The 23,906-nt window shown below is 41.4% G+C and overlaps 1 protein-coding gene across 14 annotated transcripts in view; it reads left to right on the top strand.

The window, feature by feature from the left end:
* The window catches only part of DOCK9 (dedicator of cytokinesis 9), a 328,156-nt gene that overhangs the window by 236,330 nt on the left and 67,920 nt on the right, over positions 1 to 23,906 (top strand). For 4 of the 14 annotated variants that reach the window (XM_074962958.1, XM_074962984.1, XM_074962943.1 and 1 more), the window contains exons 35-38: positions 1,399 to 1,513; positions 3,502 to 3,568; positions 15,732 to 15,779; positions 18,321 to 18,388. In XM_074962958.1, the coding sequence (XP_074819059.1) occupies positions 1,399 to 1,513; positions 3,502 to 3,568; positions 15,732 to 15,779; positions 18,321 to 18,388 (298 nt within the window). Of the gene's footprint in view, positions 1 to 1,398; positions 1,514 to 3,501; positions 3,569 to 15,731; positions 15,780 to 17,754; positions 17,794 to 18,251; positions 18,389 to 18,967; positions 19,012 to 23,906 lie in introns of all 14 variants that reach the window. The other 10 variants (XM_074962931.1, XM_074962972.1, XM_074962912.1 and 7 more) reach the window with 3 other exon arrangements.

Genomic DNA, 23,906 nt, shown 5'->3' with positions numbered 1-23,906 from the left:
AAAACGACTAAAAAAGTTTCATTAAAATGGCACGTAGGTCCCAGTCTTGCAAATGCATATGCATGTGCTTCACTTTAAACACACAAGTAGACCCACTGAAGTCAATGGAGCTACTCACATGCTTAAATTTAAGCGTGGGTGTAAGCGTTGGCAGGATGGGGGCCTTAGCCTATGGTGTGCCTATTTTAAGTAGACTAAACATTATTTTATTTTCCTTTTTTCCAAGATATATGACTGAGGGGAAAATATATATTTGGACTAAGTAAGAAAATTCCTTAACTGAAAACATGTTCTGTAGGTGTATTCTGCTGCTAAATGGCAAAACTGTCACCCAACATTTAGTTAATGTTTGTTAATGTCTTAATTTGCGGTGTTCTGCTAATTAGTTGATCTTTGGACTAGAATTTTCAAAGGAATTTAGGGGAGTTAAGTGGCAAACGTAGAATTTCAATGGGATTTGGGTACCTGACTCTTAAACTCCTTTGAAAATCCCCGCCTAGTCTACCAGTTCAGGTTCTTTAGGTGTTTTGCTTGATGTGGCTGCTGTTAATGTTTCCCCAGAATAATATTTAGTCCTATCAATTATCCACTGATTTTCTAACTTTCTTTTCAGTAGATCACTTGGCATCCTTGAATTTTTCACCACTTGTATAAGGATTTCATTAATAAAAAGCCAGAGCAATTTTTTATTCTCCATTGAAAATTGCCTATAAAGATCCCTGCTTGCAGGAAGTGTATGTTCCTGCAGCATCGAATCTGAGCTTGCTAGAAAACCAGTGACTGCTAATTTTAGATGCATGCTTCCTGGATTCAGATTACGGTTACATGGAGCTATGGCCTCAGCTTCATCCCAGTTCCTTTTCTACTGTTTCAGCAGTGATGTCAGAATCTTTGTTTTTCCCATAGTTAGCATTATACAGTATCTAGTTCCACATTCAGTTCCACTTTAGTTATTTTAATTTACTCCATGCCTGTTGGATATTTAATTTGGTCTCAGATACATATCCAGCACAGTAATTTTGCTTTCCACAGCTCTATTTTGGATTCTCTGATGGCAGATTCCCAAGAGTTTAGGGTTCACATGACTCACATGCTGAAACAGTGTCTGTCATCGGTCAGCATTTCTGCTGCCTGTGTTGAGGAGCACTCATCAAAGGTGCTCCATCTAAGAGACGTTTATACAAAGTCTTCAGAGAGCAACAGAGCTTTTTGAAGGCTCTCTCCATGGGACAAGTGCTCTGACTAACTGAGGCTGCTCCCGTGTCAGCTCTTATCCAGCTAATTACTCCATTCTGCGATCCCCTTCTTTTCATAGGAGTTAACAAGGCAATTCAATATTGTTAAGTTATAACAGTTTAAGAAAATGTTTCACTCAAATGTACTCCTGTTTATTCTCAGAACCAGCACTGTGGCACTTTCGGAAGTTCTGTAGTTCGAAGTGACAAATTCGACCAAACAGAAATCAAAAGTCTGCTCATGTGTTTCCTTCATATTTTAAAAAGCATGTCTGATGGTAGGTAAACAGTGATTCTATTTAATTTTGTGAGTTTACGAGATGGAGGGTTTGATTTATAGATCTACAGTCTTTCAAACTATTTTCAGTAATGCCTGTGATATCTTGTTAAGCCTTTCGTGTGTGAGTTGATGGTTTTACATTTCTTCTTGTTGTACTTGAGTGATAAAATTAAGTCCCACTTGAAAACTTGTAGTTCGCAAGTATTAATTATTCCCTTCAATAGTATATGGTTAGTTGAAGGTCTCAGTAAACAAATATTTGTCACCGCATACGTCAGTGTACGACTTTTTATTGGGTATTGGAGAGGAAGAATGGTCCAGTGTTTGGAGCTCTAAAATAGGATTTGTGAGACCTGAGTTCAGTTCCCTACTGTGCCATAGATTTCCTGTGTGACCTTGGGCAAGTCACTTAGTTTCTTTATGCCTCGGTTGCTATCTGTAAAATGGGAATAATTGTTCTTCCCTACTTCACAGGCATATTCTGAGGGTAAATCCATTAAAGTTTGAGGCAATCAGATATTTCCGTGATGTGGCTATCTCAATAGAGCTGAGTGAATAGTTGATTTTTCAGGTCAGCGGCAAAACTGAAAAATCTGAAGAAAAAAAAATTTGTTTCAGGTCAAATATTTTTGTTTTTCTTTTCAGGTATTTTTTACCCATTTGTTCGTTTGTTTTAAATAAATCTAGTTAAATTTTAAAACAAAATGGAGCTTTTTTTTGGAGGGGGGAGGTTACATTTCAGTTGGAGCTATTTGCCCTGAATTTGCAAATAGTTTTGGTGAACCCAAAACTGCATTTTTTGGCGAATAAAGTATTTGTTCAAACAATTTTGTTGAGCTCTCCATGAAAGTATTTTGGAACAATAGAAACTTTAAATATATTTATAATGTAAAATATTAATGAGCTGGCCAGTAAAGTTATCAGAAATCAGAGTCACCATGTAACTTTCAAAGATTATGTAAAACTAACGTTAATTCAGAGTTTTAAAATAGTGACTCAACATTAAGAAATGCATAACAGGTGGCTGAAGTATAGTTTATAATATAAATGGGCGCTCTCTTTAAAATCTGAGACACACAAAACAAGGGTGCAAAACATTTTTCTGCCTGCAACTCCCAAACTTCCCACATGGTTTCCTCTATGACCATACGTCTCAGATTTCTTTTGTTTGATTAAGTCAAAAGGACTGAGAACTGTAGTATGCAAATTTAATTTTTATCTGTTCTCTCTGCCAAATATAGCAAAGGTAGGTACTTACTTTCAGCACATACTTCGATAATTAATTTCAAATTTGATTTATGTAATGGTAAAAATATGTACACTGTGATTTGAAAGTTTCATACATTGTATAGTCTCACTTATCGCAATGTCAGGGATGAGAATAGAAATGTTAATGATATGTTTAATATTTATTACATGCTTTACATGCAGTACTTCATATAATTATTTGAATATAATTTTACATGCAGTAATTACAAAAAATAAAACAAAACAAAAATATTCTTTTAGTGATTTCCTCTGGCCTTAAACTCTGACTCTGACTTAAATATATATTTATATTTCAAAATATATAAGTAAACTACATAGTGTAAAACACTTTATAGGAAACCTGCAAATGCATGTTTTTTTCAGTTATTCAAAGGTCTTCTATTTTTCTTAGAATTGCACAATAAACTATTGTCTGCATACTTTATTTTACACATATATAATAACTACTCCTGTACAAATTAATTCAATAGTATGCTATATATTCAATAAACATTTAATGCAGCAATATTCATTCAAAAGACTATCTTTGAAATCACAAGATGGGGTTCAAAGGAAATTTTAAATTCTATAGAAAATTGTGACAATTGTCTGCTCCCAGAAAACCCTTTTCTGGCCTTCATGAATTATCATAACCTCAAAGTTGAGAGCCAATGGCACAAAACATTCTTATTAGTATTGTTGTTAACTACTTTATTTTTTAAATCCTTCATTTTCTAGATGCTTTGTTTACATATTGGAACAAGGCTTCAACATCTGAACTTATGGATTTTTTCACAATCACAGAGTGAGTCTGCTTAGCGTTTCATAAAAATTGTATATTTGAATTTGCTTGTTGAACTGTGTGTAGATTTAGATGTTTCATATTAATTCAAAGAATTACACCATCAATCAAAATTTAGAATCCCCATACTTAATTTTACATGCAACGTTACAGAATATTGCTAGTTCCACACTAATTTCGGGGCGTTAAGGCATAAACTTACCACCTTTGGCACTTGGTGAAGTCCTTAAATAGGCTGGGGCACTTAAAATGGTGCTAATGCTCCCTTTGGAGTCACCACCTCTTCTGTGTCCCAGTTGGAGCCAGAACCATTAAAAGTAAAGATGCAGTTACAAATCAGAAAAGATGCCTGTTACTGGCTTTTTTTCTGAGTGCAGTGGTGTTGTAGTCATGTTGGTCCCAGGAGAGTAGAGAAAGAAGGTGGATGAGGTAACCTTTTTTTATTGGACCAACTTCTGTTGGTGAGAGAGACAAGCTTTCAAGCTACACAGAGCTCTTCCTCAGGTCTGGGAAAGGTACTTAGAGGTACTTTGTTTCTGAATGAAGATAGGCTGGCTTCCCAATTTTGCCCTGTCCTCTTCCACATCACAAGAAGGGAAAGAGAAGAAATCAGATGGCCTCTCCTGAACAGGAAAAGAAGTGTCCATCTTTATTTCCACTTGCTTCCAAGAGCTGCTCTGAATGCTGTGGTGGGGAGAAGACCAGGTGGAGAGCAGCAGCTTTGAGGGGAACAGTGCAATAGCCTTTCTAAAAGGCTTTCCTGCCATGTTCCAATCCGGATTGTTCATCGTCACTCCCACAGCCTGAACAGGGCCATTGACACAGTGATAACCAGACATTTTAATGTTATAAATGCGCTGATCAAAATGTGTGTTACAAAATGTGCTCTGTGCATGAATTTTCATCTTCAGTTAAATATATACTACTTCAGGTGCTGGTGCCTATGTGTATTCTGTTGTGGATATGCATGCACTTCGTGTGCCCAGAGTGAGAGAATTCTGGCAAGCAGTGTCCATAGGTCTGATCCTGTTCTCCTCATGTTTCAAACTGAGAGTGTAAGGCATGGGGTGAACCAACCACCTCTCCGGTTCATTCTTCTTATCGCATGGCTTGAATCGGCACCTCCAGTGCAGCTGCTTCTCTTAATCTTCAACCTGCAAATATTTAAAAGGTTTTTGTTTTAGAATAGATTTGCAAATAGTTTTTAATAGTTTACAGTGAAGTATGTTAGATTCCTCATCCCAAAGATCCCTCACCATCCCATACCCCATTACAGGTATGGGACTGTGCCCAGAGCACTGAGCTTTGAAAACAGTCTCTCCTGTCCACACTCCTTCTCAATGAGTGACAACCACCAATTCTGCCTAGACTGCTTCCAGGAAGTACACATCTCTGCCAGGTGCAGTATTTGTTGCTTCTCCCTAGCCTCACCTGTCAGGCATGGAAATTCTGGCTTAAAAAGCACATCATGGAGAAGGCTATTGAAGGCCCAGTCAGACCCAACCCAGGGGACCCCTGCCCACATAGCATCATGAATCAGTGAGGAGCACCCCTCCTAATACAAGGTGTGACTTAGGAGTGAGGGAATCCACATTCACACACCCTCCGTCAGATCTCTTTGGAAAGGCAGGGAACTCTCCCACACATAAGAGCAGATCCCCATTTAAGTCTACATCGAAGAGGACAGATCTGACCCTGTCCAGGTTGACTAAGTCTTTGTTCCCAGCCCCCATGGACTCAGAACATTCTAAGCCTAAGAGCCATGAATAAAAGGATCTTTAGGGACGGGCTCTGTTGGTACCAGCCCCACACTGGAGTCACCAGTGCTAGCAATATTACCTAAGCCAAAAAACAGAAGCCTGAAAAAGAGTACTGAAAAAGAGTACCCGTTGGGATCCTTAACCACAGACAGTACCACCAGTACCCCATATGTCATCAGGACAGAGCCTCCCTGCATTGGCTCCAATGGTATGGGCAGACAGTATCCCACATACTCCAGGAAGAGCAAAGGACATTTTTGTTCTCTCTTCTTCAATCTTCTCTGCTATCAGGACCTTCCTTCACCAGAGAGATCATGACTCCACAAATGGATATGGGCTGTGGGAGAAGTCTTTCCCCCAATCCCATCTACCAACTGCCGCTTTCCTCTAGCAGGACTGTCGGTACCACCAATGGAACCGGGTCCAGCTTTTTCATCATTGGGAGAATCAAAATCACCAGAGGAACTGTCATCACCTCCTCCAAGGGCACCAGTCCAGACAACAGCTCGAGTGCCTCCTGGAACCAACCTCCACTAAGATACCTTCCTCAGGACCAGTGGTACACCATGCGTTGGGGACTTCCAAAACCCTCCTTTGATCCCCCTTACTTGCTATGCTGGGACCTATATGCACACTACACAGGTTCAGTGTGATCCAGTAGAGAATCTTTCCATGCCTCCCTCCAAAGGAGCAACCAGAACTTCCTTCTGACCATGCAGAAAAGGAAGATTACTAAAAGACTGGTGAGTCCTTGCACTTTTAAAAGGACTCCAGGGTAACCCTCCATTCATTGGGACTATATGTACCTGCCCCAAAGAGGAAATACCACAAACATCCCTGCAAACCAAGTCTATGATTCAGCAGTTCTATCGTCAAAGTCATATGAACCACCTCATAAGATACAGAGGGTACAAAAATCATGATATCCTGCACCTCCAGCATCAACATCATCTCAACTTCACCCACTGGCTAAAAGATAATTTTGATGGGACGCTCAGGATTTGTGAATCACTAGTGATGCCTCCCCAACCAACCCCCACATATATTTTGGTGGCCTCCTATTACTCTTACTCCACAACTGGAGTGTAGTAACGTAGTGTTCTCAATATGTGGTTTGCGGACCCCTGGTGGACTGTGGACTATGTCAAAGGGGTGTGCGAAAGACTTAAACTGAAAACTGACTAAACAGAATTCAACTATAAATACAGACAATAGATTTCCATAGGGGTCCACACCTCCGTTCGAGATTTCCAAAAGGGTCTGCAGATGAGGAAAGGTTGAGAACCACTGTAGTAATGGACACGTGACTGTTGGATATCATCCATTCCAGCTACATAAGAGTTTATCTCCCTATCCCCTCCAAAAACCCCTTCCCACTTCTTTTTCATAGATCATTCTCATGAGGATCCTCCATCAGGAGGTAGGATTCTCTCCTCCAACAGGTAGTGAAAGAGTGGCTAACTCTTCAACAGGAAGGAAAGGGGTTCTATTTGACATATTTCCTGGTACCAAAAAAAGGAAGGGTGGTAACTCATTCTCGATCTCCGTCAACTCAGTGTCTTTATTTGCAAACATATTTCCATATGATTACATTGACATCAATAATACAATCCCTGGAAAAGGACACATGGTTCACAGCTCTAAATATGAAAGATGCTTACTTTCACATGGACATTCATCCTGCCCTCAAAGATTCCTCAAGTTTGTGGTGGGCGCTGACCACTTTCAATAAAGGGTTCTCCAGCTCATCCTAGCAACCCCATGTAGGGTCCACCAAAGTGGTTCTAGTAGCAGCATGCAGAGCAGTTTCACCATCTTCCCTTATCTAGATGATTGGCTTCTTATTGCCAAGAAGCTTCACATCAACCTCATTGATGCTTCAGCTCCTATCATCCCTAGGAGTCTGTGTGAATTTAGAAAAGTCAATCCTGACCCCAACACAGAATATAGAATTCAGAGGAGTGACCCTAGATTCAGTCAGGGCAAGGGTTTATCTCCCAGCCAACCTCAGCAACCTGATAGACCAGGTTATGTGCAACCCTTGAATGTCAGTGTGGATTTGCCTCTCTCTCGGGACACATGATTTCATGTGCTTATGTGGGCTTGGCTTTGAATGGTATATACACCAAGCAAACAGTATGAATAACATAATAACAGTTCCCACCAGGGTGAGATCCTCACTAACATGGTGGAGAGATCCCGAACGAGTATGTGTTCGTGTTTCCTTTCTCTCCCGCACACCCAACAAGACCATCATTATGGAGGTCTTCCTGATAATCTGGGGAGCCCACCTGAACAGTCACATGACCCATGGCACTTGGACATCACAAGAAGCCAGAATACACATCAATCTTCTGAAATCTTCAGGCAGAATGAGAAGCTTGCAAAGCCTTTCTACCATTCATCCAGTTTCACCATGTATTCATGTCAGACATCTTCCTTTTAGCTCTGTACTTTCCAGGAATCCAGAACTCATTGGCAGACAGCCTTAGCAGGCATTTCGATCATAAATGGGAATTATACGATTCAGTAGTGCACAACAATTTTTACTTAGTGGGGAATCCCCACTTGGGACCTGTTCGTCTCCCAGACAAACAGGAAATGCAACATTTGCTGCTTTGGGGAGCTCAAGGAAAGCATTCCAGAGGCGAAGCTCTCTGACTAGCTTGGTCAGATCACCTGAGCTATGCCTTCGCTCCTATCCCACTACTACCTCAGAACTTGACAAGTCATGAGTCATCCTTTTTGCCCCCAAATGAGGTAGGTAATTCTGGTTTCCGAGTCTTCTACGAATGTCATCCCATCCACCTATCAACATCCAGTCCTTTCCGAATCTCTTGACCTAGGAGAGTGTTGGGCAACCCATTCCCAAGGCACTTCATCTCATGGCATGATAGTTGGATGAGCATCAGGCCTACAGTGCTCTTGCTCTTAAAAGCCGAAAGGATTTCACCATGAAATGCTACCCAGCCAAGTAGAAACATTTCTCTATCTGGGCCCAGAAATGGCTTATATCTTCAGAAACAATGAGTATCCTACTATTTTAGACTATCTTCTTGGTCTCAAGATGGCAGATATCTCCCTTAATATGCTGCAGGTCCACTTGGTAACAATCAACATGTATCACCCATCATCAGATGGCTACTCAATTTTTATTTCTGCCAGTAAGGAATCCAGGCCCGCACTGGGACCTTAACTTAATACTTTTGATCCTCACCTAGCCTCCCTTTCAATCACTAGCTGTGTGCTCATGTCTCATCTGTCTATGTAAGTCACATTCCTTATTCCTGTCACCTTGGCCAGAAGGGTAGGTTAGCTTGAGGCCCTAATGGTTGATTCACCATACACAGTATTCCATAAGGACAAAGTCTTGCTACAACTACACCCAAAATTCATTCTTAAGATATTTTAGACTTTCACATAAACCAGTCAGTTCACTCACCTGTGTTCTTTTGGAAGCCCCATACCTCTAGCAAGGAGGGGAAATTCATTCCCTCAATGTGCGACAGGAATTGCCATTTAACCTGCAGAGAAAGAAACCAATCAGAAAGTCACCTAGACTATACACTGAGGTCAAGCTATATCCTCTGAGTATCTGTTGGTTCTCTGGCTGTATCCTACTCTGTTATCAGGTGGCTCAGCTTTCTGCATCACACGGAATAAGGGTTGACTGTACAAGGGTGCAAGCAGCCTCAGTGTCATCACTTCAACAGGTCCCACCACTTGACATTTGCTGAGCAGCCATGTGGAGTTTTAGCCACGCATTCACGAAACATTATGCTCTGGTCCAAGACTCCTCAACTGATACGTTCTTTGGGGCAGCAATACATCCTGCATCCTCCTCACACCCTCCTTCTCTATGAGTAATGCTTGTCAGTAACCCACAATGGAATATACATCGGGACCAGTACTTGAATAAGAAAGGGAAGTTACATATCTCATTGTAACTGGAGTTCTTAGAGATATGTTGTCCCTATCTGCATTCTACTACCTGCTCTCCTTCCCCTCTGCTATGGATTGTTTGCTGTACAAAAGGAGCTGGAGGTAGCTGGTCTATGCCACCCCTTATCATTTCAGTTTGAAGCACTAAGAGAGCAGGTGCGCAAGCGTGGACCAACGACTACTGCATGCAAGAATTTTACAATTCTGGGCCCATACAGTGCATGCGTACCCACAATGGAATACAGATAGGGACCACACATCTTGAAGAACTCTAGTTACAACAAGCTAAGTAACTTCCCTATCTTTGGCATAATGTTAATACTGGGAGTAGAGCAACCCTCCCTTCCTTCCACAAAGAGTGATCTCAAATTTTAGGAAATACCCACAGACACAAGCCTGATCAAGTAGGTGAGCTTGGCAATCAGGTTCTGAAGGTTAACAGATGTTGGCTGTTAGACCAGCAGAGAAATTGTGTTCTGCAGTTGAAGGCCTTTCACTGAAATGCTGTGCCAGCAGCCACTTCATGTAAAGCTAAGGATTAAGTGCTTATGCTCACAAACCAGGGAGAATTAGTAGGGGAAGCTAAAGTGGATGGGAACCTGGGAGGCAGTGACCATGAGATGGTTGAGTTCAGGATCCTGACACGGGGAAGAAAGGAGAGCAGCAGAATACGGACGCTGGACTTCAGAAAAGCAGACTTTGACTCCCTCAGGGAACTGATGGGCAGGATCCCCTGGGAGAATAACATGAGGGGGAAAGGAGTCCAGGAGAGCTGGCTGTATTTTAAAGAATCTTTATTGAGGTTACAGGGACAAACCATCCCAATGTGTAGAAAGAATAGTAAATATGGCAGGTGACCAGCTTGGCTTAACAGTGAAATCCTTGCTAATCTTGAACACAAAAAAGAAGCTTACAAGAAGTGGAAGATTGGACAAATGACCAGGGAAGAGTATAAAAATATTGCTCGGGGATGCAGGAGTGAAATCAGGAAGGCCAAATCACACCTGGAGTTGCAGCTAGTAAGAGATGTTAAGAGTAACAAGAAGGGTTTCTTCACGTATGTTAGCAACAAGAAGAAAGTCAAGGAAAGTGTGGGCCCCTTGCTGAATGATGGAGGCAACCTAGTGACAGAGGATGTGTAAAAGGTAATGTACTCAATGCTTTTTTTGCCTCTGTCTTCACGAACAAGGTCAGCTCCCAGACTACTGCACTGGGCAGCACAGCATGGGGAGGAGGTGACCAGCCCTCTGTGGAGAAAGAAGTGGTTCGGGACTATTTAGAAAAGCTGGACGAGCACAAGTCCATGGGACCGGATGCGCTGTATACGAGAGTGCTAAAGGAGTTGGCGGATGTGATTGCAGAGCCATTGGCCATTATCTTTGAAAACTCATGGCGATCAGGGGAAGTCCCGGACTACTAGAAAAAGGCTAATGTAGTGCCCATCTTTAAAAAAGGGAAGAAGGAGGATCCTGAGAACTGCAGGCCAGTCAGCCTCACCTCAGTCCCTGGAAAATCATGGAGCAGGTCCTCAAGGAATCAATTCTGAAGCACTTAGAGGAGAGGAAAGTGATCAGGAACAGTCAGCATGGATTCACCAAGGGCAAGTCATGCCTGACTAATCTAATTGCCTTCTACGACGAGATAACTGGCTCTGTGGATGAGGGGAAAGCGGTGGACGTGTTGTTCCTTGACTTTAGCAAAGCTTTTGACACGGTCTCCCACAGTATTCTTGCCAGCAAGTTAAAGAAGTATGGGCTGGATGAATGGACTATAAGGTGGATAGAAAGTTGGCTAGATTGTCGGGCTCAACGGGTAGTGATCAATGGCTCCATATCTAGTTGGCAGCCGGTATCAAGTGGAGTGCCCCAAGGGTCGGTCCTGGGGCCGGTTTTGTTCAATATCTTCATAAATGATCTGGAGGATGGTGTGGATTGCATCCTTAGCAAGTTTGCAGAGGACACTAAACTGGGAGGAGAGGTAGATACGCTGGAGGGCAGGGATAGGATACAGAGGGCCCTAGACAAATTAGAGGATTGGGCCAAAAGAAATCTGATGAGGTTCAACAAGGATAAGTGCAGAGTCCTGCACTTAGGACGGAAGAACCCCATCCACCGCTACAGACTAGGGACCGAATGGCTCGGCAGCAGTTCTGCAGAAAAGGACCTGGGGGTTACAGTGGACTTGAAGCTGGATATGAGTCAACAGTGTGCCCTTGTTGCCAAGAAGTCCAATGATATTTTGGGATGTATAAGTAGGAGCATTGCCAGCAGATCGAGGGACGTGATCATTCCCCTCTATTCGACATTGGTGAGGCCTCATCTGGAGTACTGTGTCCAGTTTTGGGCCCCACACTACAAGAAGGATGTGGAAAAATTGGAAAACGTCCAGCGGCGTGCAACAAAAGTGCTTACGAGACTGGAACACATGACTTATGAGGAGAGGCTGAGGGAACTGGGATTGTTTAGTCTGCAGAAGAGAAGAATGAGGGGGGATTTGATAGCTGCTTTCAACTACCTGAAAGGGGGTTCCAAAGAGGATGGATCTAGACTGTTCTCAGTGGTAGCTGGTAAAAGAACAAGGAGTAATGGTCTCAAGTTGCAGTGGGGGAGATTTAGGTTCGATATCAGGAAAAACTTTTTCACTAGGAGGGTGGTGAAACACTGGAATGCTTTACCTAGGGAGGTGGTGGAATCTCCTTCCTTAGAAGTTTTTAAGGTCAGGCTTGATAAAGCCCTGTCTGAGATGATTTAGTTGGGGATTGTTCCTGCTTTGAGCAGGGGTTGGACTAGATGACCTTCTGAGGTCACTTCCAACCCTGATATTTTATGATAGTCTATGATTCTGATCTCAATTGCCATATTATCAAAAGAGGTTCCATTCTCCATCCCAACTATAGTATAAAGGAAGCAATTAGGAGAAGGAACAAAGTTTCCGAGCCATGTTACAGGGTATTAATATGCTTAACGTTGGGGATGGTTTCATACTCCCCTTGAACTGGTGGGGGAACATGGCACACGCTGGGCCCACCTCCCACATTGCTAATTGCACCTACCTGATGATGATGTTCATCCTGTTTATTACGGTAGTGCCTAAGGACCCTACACCAAGAATGAGACTCCATTATACTAGTCCATTTACAAATATAGAGTCATAGATAGTTCCTGCCCCAAAATTGTACATCCAAACAGACAAGACAGGCACAGAGCTGTGAAAAAGGCTATGACTCACAAGCAGAGTGAACAATGTGATGATGGCAAATGTCATAGTCCAGGATTTATTTTTTTCAGAGAAAGAGTTAGGAGGGGATAAATTAAATGGTAAGAAAAGTGAAGGGAAAGAGTACATGAAAGCTTCAGGTTGTGAGGAGGACAAGAAAGAAAAAAGTAAGAGCAGATATGGAATAAAGCTGAGGTGAAGAGACTGTGAGGGAAAGGGTTAGAGCAAACAGCCAATCAGCACAGGACAGAGAAAGCCCAGTCTGAACTTTAGAAAGTTCTGTAAATCATAGAATATTAGGGTTGGAAGAGACCTCAGGAGGTCATCTAGTCCAACCCCCTGCTCAAAGCAGGACCAACACCAACTAAATCACCCCAGCCAGGCCTTTGTCAAGCTGGGTCTTAAAAAACTCTAAGGATGGAGATTCCACCACCTCCTTAGGTAGCCCATTCCAGTGATTCACCACCCTCCTAGTGAAATAGTGTTTCCAACCTAGACCTCTCCCACAGCAACTTGAGACCATTGCTTCTTGTTCTGTCATCCGCCACCAGTGAGAACAGCCAAGCTCCATCCTCTTTGGAACCCCCTTCAGGATGTCCTAAGATCCCTGTTCTGGCTCCTATCAGCAAGAGTTTCTAGCTGGTTCTGCCCTGCAATTTCCCACAAAGGCCATATGGGTGAAAGAGTGGCACCACCTGGGTCCTAGTTTCCACAGAGTCGGGGGGAGGTCTCCCCTGCATGCTTCTGGGTCCAACGGCTACTGCGCGGAGTGGTGACTCCAGTTGGGCCCCGTTTCACCATCTCCCACCCAACGTAGCGATCCCTGGTTTGGCTGCTTCTGTAACTGCTCCTACTAACTGGAGTCTGGCTGATTCCTTGCAGTTTTTCCCACATTGCTGGTAGCATCTATCTGATGTCTTTTGTCGTTACTAGTAAACCTGCAAACCAGCTTTCAGTGCAGATTTGCACTTTTCTGAAGAGCAAATTAAAATAGTCTTGAGAGAGACAGAGACTGTAGCTTTGAAAATGGTTCATTTTCCTGAGGTTTGAAAAAGGTTTTATTTAAATTCTCCTTTGCACAATTTTTTCTCACGTATCCGTATATCCTTGTTTCAATCAAAAGCATGAGCATCCCAAATACAGGCTGTTCTCACAGTATTTCTTGCTTGACCTAAAACAAAGAAGTATTTCAAATCTTCAAGAAAGCCTATGTACATATAATAAACATCTTAATACCAAGATGCTCATTTGAACAAAAAATCCAAGCCTTTTAAGATATGTAGATATCACTAGCTATAATCAAACCTGAAAAGCAGTTTCCCTTTTCAAGACCCACCACTGCCACAGCATCTTTAAAAAATGAGGCAATTAATGATGGCTAAGTGGTGGAGCAGATAGGGATTGTTGAGGTTTATTTTAGCTTTTAGTAACAATTTAAAAATAAAATTATATATAAAATTGTATATATTTAGTTATCACTTTTCCTGTGTCCTTAGAAAGTCATTTTTCTCAGGGCTTGTCTACACTACCACTTAAGTCGATGTAACTCGTGTCACTTGGGTGTGAAAAAGCCACCCCCGAGCGACACAAATTACATCAATTTAAAGCGATGTCCTGCTCTCCCATTGCCTTAGCTTCCGCCGCTTGTTGACATAACTTTCGCCCCTCATCTTCACCAGACACGACATAGCTTCACCATAGCTGACATAGCTTTCACGTCTCATCTTCACCAGATGCGCTACAGCAGCACAGCTGCGCCTATGTAATGTGGTAGTGTAGACTAGCCCTTAGACCAGGGTGGATAAACTTTTTGGCCCGAGGGCCACATCTGGGTATGGCAATTGTATGGTGGGCCATGAATGCTCACGAAATTGGGGGTTGGGGTGCGGGAGGGGGTAAGGGCTTCAGGGTGGGGCCAGAAATGAGGAGTTCAGGATGCGGGAGGTGCCTCTCAGCTTGAGCAGGAGGTTGGGGTGCAGGGGGTGGGGTGAGGGCTCTGGCTGGGGGTACAGGTTCTGGGATGGGGACGGAGGGTTGGGGGTGCAGGAGGGTGCTCCGGGCTGGGACCAAGGGGTTCAGAGGGTGGGAGGGGGATCAGGGCTGGGGCAAGGGGTTGGGGTGCCAGAGGGGATGAGGGGTGCAGGCTCCAGGCAGTACTTAAAGCAGCTCCCAGAAGCAGCAGCATGTTCCCCTCCAGCTCTTATATGGGGGTGCAGCCAGCCCGCTCAGTGCTGCCCCTGCAGCTCCTATTGGCCATGGTTCCCAGCCAATGGGAGCTGAAGGGGTGGCACTTGGGGCGGGGGCAGTGTGCAGAGCCCCCTGGCTGCCCCTAACCATAGGAGCTGGAGGGAGGACATGCCGCTGCTTCCGTGAGCTGCATGGACCCACAGCATGTGCGGAGCAGGGCAAGCCCCAAGCTGGAGCGCCAGAGCCAGGAAAGCCCAGGACCCCGCTCCCCTGTGGGAACTCGAGGGCCAGATTAAAATGTCTGAAGGGCTGGATGTGGCCCCCGGGCGGTAGTTTGCCCACCCCGTCTTAGACTGTAAGCTCACTGGGGAAGGGACTGTAACTTTGCCTCTTGTGTATACACATCATCTCATACAATGGGGCCCTGCTTATGATAGGTATAGCTAGACACTACTACCATATAAATATTAAATAATAAAGTTTATTTAGGATACCATGTTTTAGAAATGGCAATGAATATAATTTTCTTCTTTGATTTTTGTTTTCAATCCTTGACGCTTCCCATTTGTCAGTTTTAGAAATTCTAACTTGGATCAGCCAAGATATTGAGCTCTTTGCTTCGATTCCAGGTGAAAGGATCTAGGCATGCTCCGTACCCCACTCTTGCCTCTGCCACCCCCTGCTGCTCTCTATGTACTGCAGAGTGAGAGGAATTGCGACTCCTCAGCACACTCACTTCATGGCACACTCAGTGCAACGAGGTGGCTAACACCTGTGAGGCATGCAGCTGTCACCATGTCAACCCCACAGTCAGGAGAAGGTTAACAAAGGCGACCTGACCTGAGCCCAGCACTTGTAGTTGGGTCCCATCAGGTTCAGGTTAGGTTGCAGGGCTCTCTACTTTAAGGATGGGAACAATTAAAATGGATGTTTTTCCTGAAGTGCCTGTGAAGAAAGAGCTTAGAGGGACTGACAAGCAGACATAATAGATAGTTGCAGTAAACGTTTATTTAAACAGTTTTTAAATGTTGTTACAATGATTCCTAATATGTTCTCTGCAGAGTGTGCTTGCATCAGTTCCAGTACATGGGAAAACGATACATAGCCAGGTACTGTGTAGAATTTAAATTTATGGTGTTACTCTATGAGAGAATTAAAATAGTAGTATGTACAATATCCACTGAGTTCTTGTTAAAAAGTTAATGTACAAGAATGGAGGAATTATTATGCCGTGATGCCTACCAATTTGAAGGTGAGTAATTGGATGCACAACACCTTTTTGGGTGCTATCTGAAAATATTGTTGCTATTAAAGAATATTAGAAATATACACAAAATATGCTTATAAGAAATTAATTTAATCGGTATTTACTTTTGAGGGGGATATTTTTGAAGAATAGGTTTATTTCTTAAAATGCTCATAAGATAGCTAATATTGGTCTGTGATTACACATTTTGAATAATGACAAGCATTGAAACGGTCTTGGTTGAATTCTCTTGGAAGCACTACTATGTAGTATTTTTACTAATTTAAATTATAATATTGTACATTTCAAAGACTGAGAATGGCATAGATCTGTAATCACATTGATTATTGTAAAAGCGGCAAAGAGTCCTGTGGCACCTTGTAGACTAACAGACGTACTGGATCATGAGCTTTTGTGGGTGAATACCCACTTCGTCGGATGCATGATCCAACGAAGTGGGTATGGACCCACGAAAGCTCATGCTCATGTCTGTTAGTCTATAAGGTGCCACAGGACTCTGCCGCTTTTACAGATCCAGACTAACACAGCTACCCCTCTGAAGATTGATTATTGTAATGTGTCTCGTAAGCTGCCATTTTGCAATTTTTTTTCTAACTGTTTTCTAGATTTAGATTTTTCAGTTCATAGAGCTACGTTCTAGCAGCACGTGCATGTGTGACACTCACACTGAAGCCTGTTAATCAGTGGGAAGTCAATGGGAGTTGAATGCATGTATCTAAGGTCTGAATTTATCCCATTAACTGTATAGTATACTTCAGTATTTCTTCCACATTTTCATAAATCTCATACAAAGTATAGAGTACTTGTTCTTATATTAAAGAAGTAAGTTAGTTAACCTAATCTGTTCAGGCTTCACACTGCCTCCACCACCATGGTGTTGGAGCCACTGTAATATCATTAAACTTGTGGGGTGAAATCCTGCCATATTTAAGTCAATGGGAATTTTGCCATTGACTTTAGTGGAGTCAGGACTACACTAATGGTGTTAGCATCTATATTTCCCAATGTCAGTAGCTAAATGCAGACTACTACATTAGCAGTTAACATTGGAAAAAGAAATACCAAAGAGTTCAATCAGAATATACCACAAATCACAATGACTTTAAACTGAACTTTTTGAAACTTAATGATATGGGAATTTGTTTCTTATAAAAAGAAAAATAATAAACTTTCATCCTAATTTAAATATGAAATACCCATCCACCCTATTACATGAATGCTATTTTGGGGACTTGCAAGAGGTTTGTCAATGTCTCTTTCTCCCTACCCCCCAAAAAAAATTTTTACACACACACAGAAAAAATCTGTTATAAAATGGATCAATAGCTGTTTCTCAATTTAGATTGTGTCTTTAACTATGATTATACTGCTTTGTGCTTTAACATACTTCAGAATCTTCAGTCTTAAAAGTAACTACTGTATAAAAATAACATTTTGACATAGCAGAGAAGACTGTTCTGCACTTCTGTCATATTGAATTATCACTTGATCTGTTCTGCATGTTAACAAACACCAAACTATTACAATCATATAAGTCTCTGGTGGTCTATGGGTTTATTGCAGTTTCACAAACAAATATAGCCTTTAAATCCGTAAAATTGATGTCGCACCACAGCATGTTGTATCACAGTAAATGCATGTACTGCACAGAATAACACCAAGTGAGAGAGAACTCTTATTTAAGGGAACAGGGAGAGGTGTAATTCCAGCACTGGTTTTCATTTCTCATCAGCTCTGGTGGTGGTACACAATAGGAAGTTTGTACTGATTGCTAACACAAATCACTTTTCTGTTTTCTTCACTTGATTGCTGACAAGTTTTAACAAAGTGTATGGCTCTTCTCCCTTCCTGCCTGGGTAAGATACAGGTGTTAGTGCCTAAATTAATTCCTGCTCTTATTGCATGTGGGCTTTCCTGTTTTACCACTACACCTCTTTCTAACTTTTCCCTAAAACTTACATAATCAAAAGAAACTAGTGCATTTTTCAGTTCTGACTGTTGTCAAAACATCATTTAAATGAGCTATAATCTAAGATTAACATTGCTAAAAGCTTTGAAGTAAAATTAATTATTTCAAGAGCTACAGTTTGTGTGTTTTTATTTTCACACATTAGGTTTTCTAATTAAGAATTTGATGTGATCCTTTTTAAAAATGCCTATTTTTGTTTTAGCTAACCATAAAACAACAAATGGGCTGCATTGCCATTCATTCGTTAGTACTTTTTGTGCTGTAACTGCTTAACTAACTCTCCCTGTCTTGCTGCAGTTTGATATGTCTAACTTTTGCTTCTATCCCATTTCACCCATCTTGCAGGAACCAGGAGGGGTTGGGACCCATAGTTCATGATCGAAAATCTCAGACATTGCCTGTTTCCCGTAACAGAACAGGAATGATGCATGCCAGATTGCAGCAACTGAGCAGCCTGGATAACTCTCTCACTTTTAACCACAGTAAGTTTCATTACACCATAACAGTTGTCATCCTCATCCACTACCACACCAGAGGCAGGTCCCAGACCCACACCAGAGCACTTCATGGACTTTATTATTGTTCTAGATCAAACAATTAAGTGGAATTAGTTTACTGGTCTGTTCCCACTTTCTGGTAGAGCAATCAATACTAAGTGATGACATAATGTGGAACATGGTTAACTATAGCATTACATATTTTAAAATGGTACTTTGCAAATTTATTAGTTATGAAATATTCTAAATCATTTAAATCTGGGATTGATTCAAATTACAAACACTTAAATTTTGTGGTGCTCGTTTGAAAAGGATTTATATCTTATTTTTGAACTATATGGGTTGATTTTATTAAAAGTTCTATTTTCACCCACTTGTGACCCATTATAAAAAGTATAGTCTACATGTTATAATCTGCACTTAGTTGATCATGTCTTCATGTTCTGACATCTCCTGATGCAAATATAAATTTTAGAATTTCTATGAGGAATGTAAAGTCCATGATTTAGTTTGTGTGGATGTGAAAATCTCCCAATAATGAAGTGACTTTTTCTGTGTTTTCAGTGTAAGAAAGATATCAAGTGTGCTTGGAATTTCTGTAGACAATGGTAAGACTTAATGAGGTTGAAGTCAGTTTGTGTAAGGCTGCTTTAATTGAAAACAATTTTGTATATTGCCTTTTTAAATATGCTGCTTTTAAATTTCAAATTATACAAGATGCAGAATATTTTTGACATGTCATTTTTCAATTTCCTACAGTTTCAAGCACCAAAGAAATTGGTCAGCTAACTTAACAAAATACAGCATTTATTCATGCAATGTTTTGACTTGACAGAATTGCGTACAGTAAAACTATACAATCTATGCAAGTTAACTACACGTAAACTGTTCTTGCACATCTGTTTCCCATAGCTTGTCTAACTGCCCCTTACATGTGCACAAAAACTCCTAGCTTATTGCCATTAATGTAAGACACCAGTTGATCCAATCCTGCAGTATTTACTCATGTAATTCCTGTGAGAACTTAAGAAAGCTAGTTCTGTATTGCAGACAATAACATAAATGTGTTACCCTACCTTTGAACCTTCTTTAGCTGGTGGATTTCCATCTTTCAGTCATTTCCAGTGCAATAGAAGAGATTTATTAGCAAGAGATGAGAAAAATTTAAAAGCTCAACAAGTTATTGTCTATATATATTCCTCTCTTGGTGCATATGTGCCCCAGAAATTGGAATCTTTTGAACGACGATACCCGTTGGCCCATACCTGCACCCTGTTTGCCCTCCCGAGGGCATAAAAGGGGTGGAGCAAGGCCAACCATCGCCACTCCTTCTAACCACAGCCTAGTCTGAGAAAGAGAATAATTAGCGGTGTCCTTACTTTAGCTATTTTTTTCCATTGTAAGTTTTGTATATAGTCAGTATTTGTAGTAGGATTTAGTTTAGAATGAGTTTTGTAGGTTAGGTTTCATTTGGGTAACTTCTATATATTTTTCACTATTACCCGGTACTGGGTCTTCAGTCTTCATGACTGACCAGAAATTTCTTCAGCTATATCATTTAATGATGGCCATAATAAACGTTTGTTTGCTTAGGCGTGGAACGTATTGCTAGCAAATATTCTATTTGCTGCTTGTTTTAAAACAAACTCAAAGATTAAGAGAGGCTAGGCTGAAACTATTCCTTGTTATATAAATCTGACACCAACCTGAGATCCAAGTTCTCTAGATTGGTCTCCTTTGGAACAATCTTCTTCCTCTAAAAGTGCCCCAGAAGCTTCTCTGAATATGGTGTTTGCCTCTTCTATTCCTTCAGCAAATTCTCCTGTTCTGAAATCATCTGACTGGACTCATTCTGATGGGCACCCAGGATTGAAAGTCATTTTTTTACCCCCCTTACATCTAGCAAGAGGGAGACTTGCTTGTGGTTAACTTGGTGTCAGCTCCCTGACACCTTTAGTCTTTTAGCCACCCAAACAATCTCCTCGGGGCTATCCTAGCCCTTACTTTGCCATGGAAGTTATCCCAGTCCCTGAGCCCGTTCAAAGCATTCCCCTGTAATGTCCAGCCCCTTATCCACTGAACATCCACAGAAATACCAAGTCTACTGTACACACCAGTTTGGTTGGTTCAACTCTTGATCAATTCCTTATGTAATACCACAGCACTGAGATATATTTATAGTGGAAACAATCATATGTTTCTTATCAAAGATCAAGATTTAAGAGGTAGTGAGTTAGGATAATGGAAACAGAAGGGTTACATATAACACAAAATCATAACACTATTCCTAGTGACTAAACTTAGCAGGCTTACCTCCAATCTAAATAAGTTTCTCACCCAAATGTTCTTTGCAGCGTTTCGAAGAAGCCTGGTTGAGATCCCATTTTCATGAGCGTAATTGCACTGCTGGATTATTTCCCAGGTGCAGGATAAAGGGGTGTCCTTTATATTCCTCACAGTTCATTGTTTGTACCTCAGAGTCAGGATGACCTCCAGTAGTATATTCTGTGGTATGCTGCCTTCCTGCTGACTTCACATCCCCTCCCAACTTTGTATGTAAATGCCTCTCCATTATGTTAACTTACAATGTTTAATTTACATGTGGACCAAGGGGGATGGATGAATAAACAGCCTTAGTCTGGCAGAAACCTTTTTGTCAACTCTGCCTTAATACAGATTTTAGGAACGTATTTTTAGCACACATACATACATAACTCCTATTGTGTGTGTATATATATAAAAATTTCACAACAATATTAATGACCAGTGTGACCCCAACTTTCAATTAATACCTCACTTGATATTCTTTGGAGGATCAGGATATTTTTGTATCCCCCTTGCCAGCTGGCATTGTGGGGCGTTCCTCAGAAAGTTACCACTAAGGGTAGCTTAACCATAAATATGATCCCTCTGTTGCCCTAAAACTGTCCAGTACACATGATTTGGTACTGTTGAAAGAGCAGCTTCCTGTAAGCAGCCATACAGAGACTACAGTACTATCACTAAGGGCTTGTCTACAGAAACAGTTTGCGGAAAACAGGTGTGTGAATCGAACCCATACCAACCTGTTGTGGATTAACTAACCATGTGGACCTTGCTAATGTGCATTAGCAGTTAGTGCGTTTTGATCTAGTCCTCTTCACACACCAGCTTGCCGCGAACAAGGCAAGCCTTAAGAATCTCAGCACTGCAGGCGGTCTCAACACCACCCTTGTTGGTACCAACATTTTCTGTACCTCATCATTCAGCACTGAAGACTTGTGAACTGGAGCCTTCAGTGCCAACCACAGAGGCACCAACATTTACGGTACTAGGGGATTTGCTGGTCTCAGATTTCCCTTAATTTCCATTGCTAGCACAGTCAGTTAAAATCCTTTTATCACTAAAGGATCAATATAGAGAGATTCTTCAAGTGTGTTAAGGGATTCTTGTGTTGGGGGATGTACTGGGAAACTGTGTCACGAGTCCGCCCAATTTAGGCTTACTCAATTTTTGCCTTTATTATACAATTTCAGACAGAATTATTATCACTTATAGGATCTGAATATATATTTATTCTAGACAATAATAGCAGATGAGATAAAATAGGTAAAGGAGCTCTTCTGCCTTCAGTGGTGCTCTTCATTTCCTCTGATTTTTCTGGTGTGGTCCTTCAGTCCCGTCCCTTCTGCTTCTGGTCCAGTGTTTCTCCAATTTGGGCCTTGTTCACTTAGGTCTTCTATACATTTCCAAATTCTTGACTACTTAACCTTTCTCCAGTCAGCTTTTAACACATCACATATTTGGTTTTTTACGTAACCCATATATTACTCATGCGCAAGCTTCAGTTTATCCAACTTGTGTATTTCTTTGCTGTCTGTGCAGGTTCTATGTTGTTTTGTACACTGTCCCTGGGTTTTCCCAGTAAAAGGCTTCTTCTTGTTTTTGTGTTTCTGTGTTTTGACTTCAAAACTTCCAGCATAACATTTTATCTTTGTTCTGTCAGAAATAACATCACTTTAAGCAGATCAGCAATTCTGTGTAAAAGAAGAATTGGCAAATTAACACTTATGCCAGCAAGGTCTTGGTCTACATGTTATCTCATCTAAACTCATTCACTATCCTTAGGTATAAATCATTAAAATATAGCTATCAAAGCTTTTAATCTTACCATTTAGCAATCCTTCATTTTTATATTTTAATGTTATATTCAGTATGTGTATATCAACATACCCTCTTAATCTATTTTGTGGGGTTGGAGGGAGGTTTTGGAAAAATGACCCGTTTCTGTCAATGTTTATTTTCTTTAAACATGCATTTTCAAAGGCCTTTTTCCTTCAAAGACCAGTTTTGTTTGTGAAACATTACAAAAAACGTTATTTGAAATTTTCCTGTGTTGCATTTTGAGGAGTCTCTCAATTTTAAGGCCTCTATTTAGTTGCTTTTAATGGTATACCAACATGTGGATTCCTATCAAGTCAGCTTCCCTTATGTGAGAGGACTACTTTTTCCTCATCTTCCTCAAATGGGATTAGAGAGGGTTCCCCATCACGTTCTCCAGCCTACTTTTCATCTGATAGAGACACTAGGGCTCAAGCTCGTTATCGTAAGCATAGGGAACACAGAGATACACACTCATTCTGGTATCACCTTCTTGGTCTCCTACACAGTTTGCATCTGGTCCATATTCATGGCCATATTGGGCTTCATGCTGTCTTCAGTTTACGTTTACACATTCTAGAAGAAATCACCTTCTCCAGCTAAGTCGTCTACATCTCATGCATAACACCAGCCTTAAGTTTCTCAGTGAACAGCAAATCCACACTTCTGAGGAAAGACAGTCTCATCACTCCTGCTGTATTGTCATCATCTTTGTCTGTCTGACTGTCTTCATCATCACCACCAGATAACTACAAGACATCTCAGGAGCCTCTGAAGAGTTAGTAGAGACTCTAGAGATCCAGGTGGAAGTGATAAGTGAAACTCTCTCAAGCTTCTAGACGTATTACACACTGCTATCAGAAAGACTGGCAGTGCCAATTAACTACACACTCCTGGAACCAGCTCAGCTCATGGCAAACACTGGCCACTATACCATAAAAGAAAGAGAAGAGATACCAGGCCCCATTATCAGGGTTTGACTACTTCTCTGTGGATCCTGCACCAGGTTCTCTTGTAATCACAGCAGCTCATGAACATACTAAACAACTAAACCGTATGTTTACACCAAAGGAAAAGGAGTTTAAGCAGCTGGACTTACTAGGAAGGAAGAGCTATTCCTCAGCTAGTCTTCAAATGAGAATTTCAAATTATCAAGCTCTTCTTGCAAAATATGATGACTTCTGCTGGAATAGGGTCTCTGAGTTCCTTGATATGGTACCACAGGAGTCCAGAAAATAACTGCAATCTCTGATTAATGGGGGACAGTTAGTTTTCAGAACCACATTACAAGCTGCAATACACAGCAGACACAGCAGTGTGTCTAGTGATGTAACAATGAGGTGAGTGTCTTGGCTACAATCTG

This window comes from Natator depressus, chromosome 1 (assembly GCF_965152275.1).
Source record: "Natator depressus isolate rNatDep1 chromosome 1, rNatDep2.hap1, whole genome shotgun sequence".
In the NCBI taxonomy this organism is placed as follows: domain Eukaryota; kingdom Metazoa; phylum Chordata; order Testudines; family Cheloniidae; genus Natator; species Natator depressus.
The sequence above is the reverse complement of the archived record's forward strand: the minus strand, read 5'-3'. Positions and strand labels throughout refer to the sequence as shown.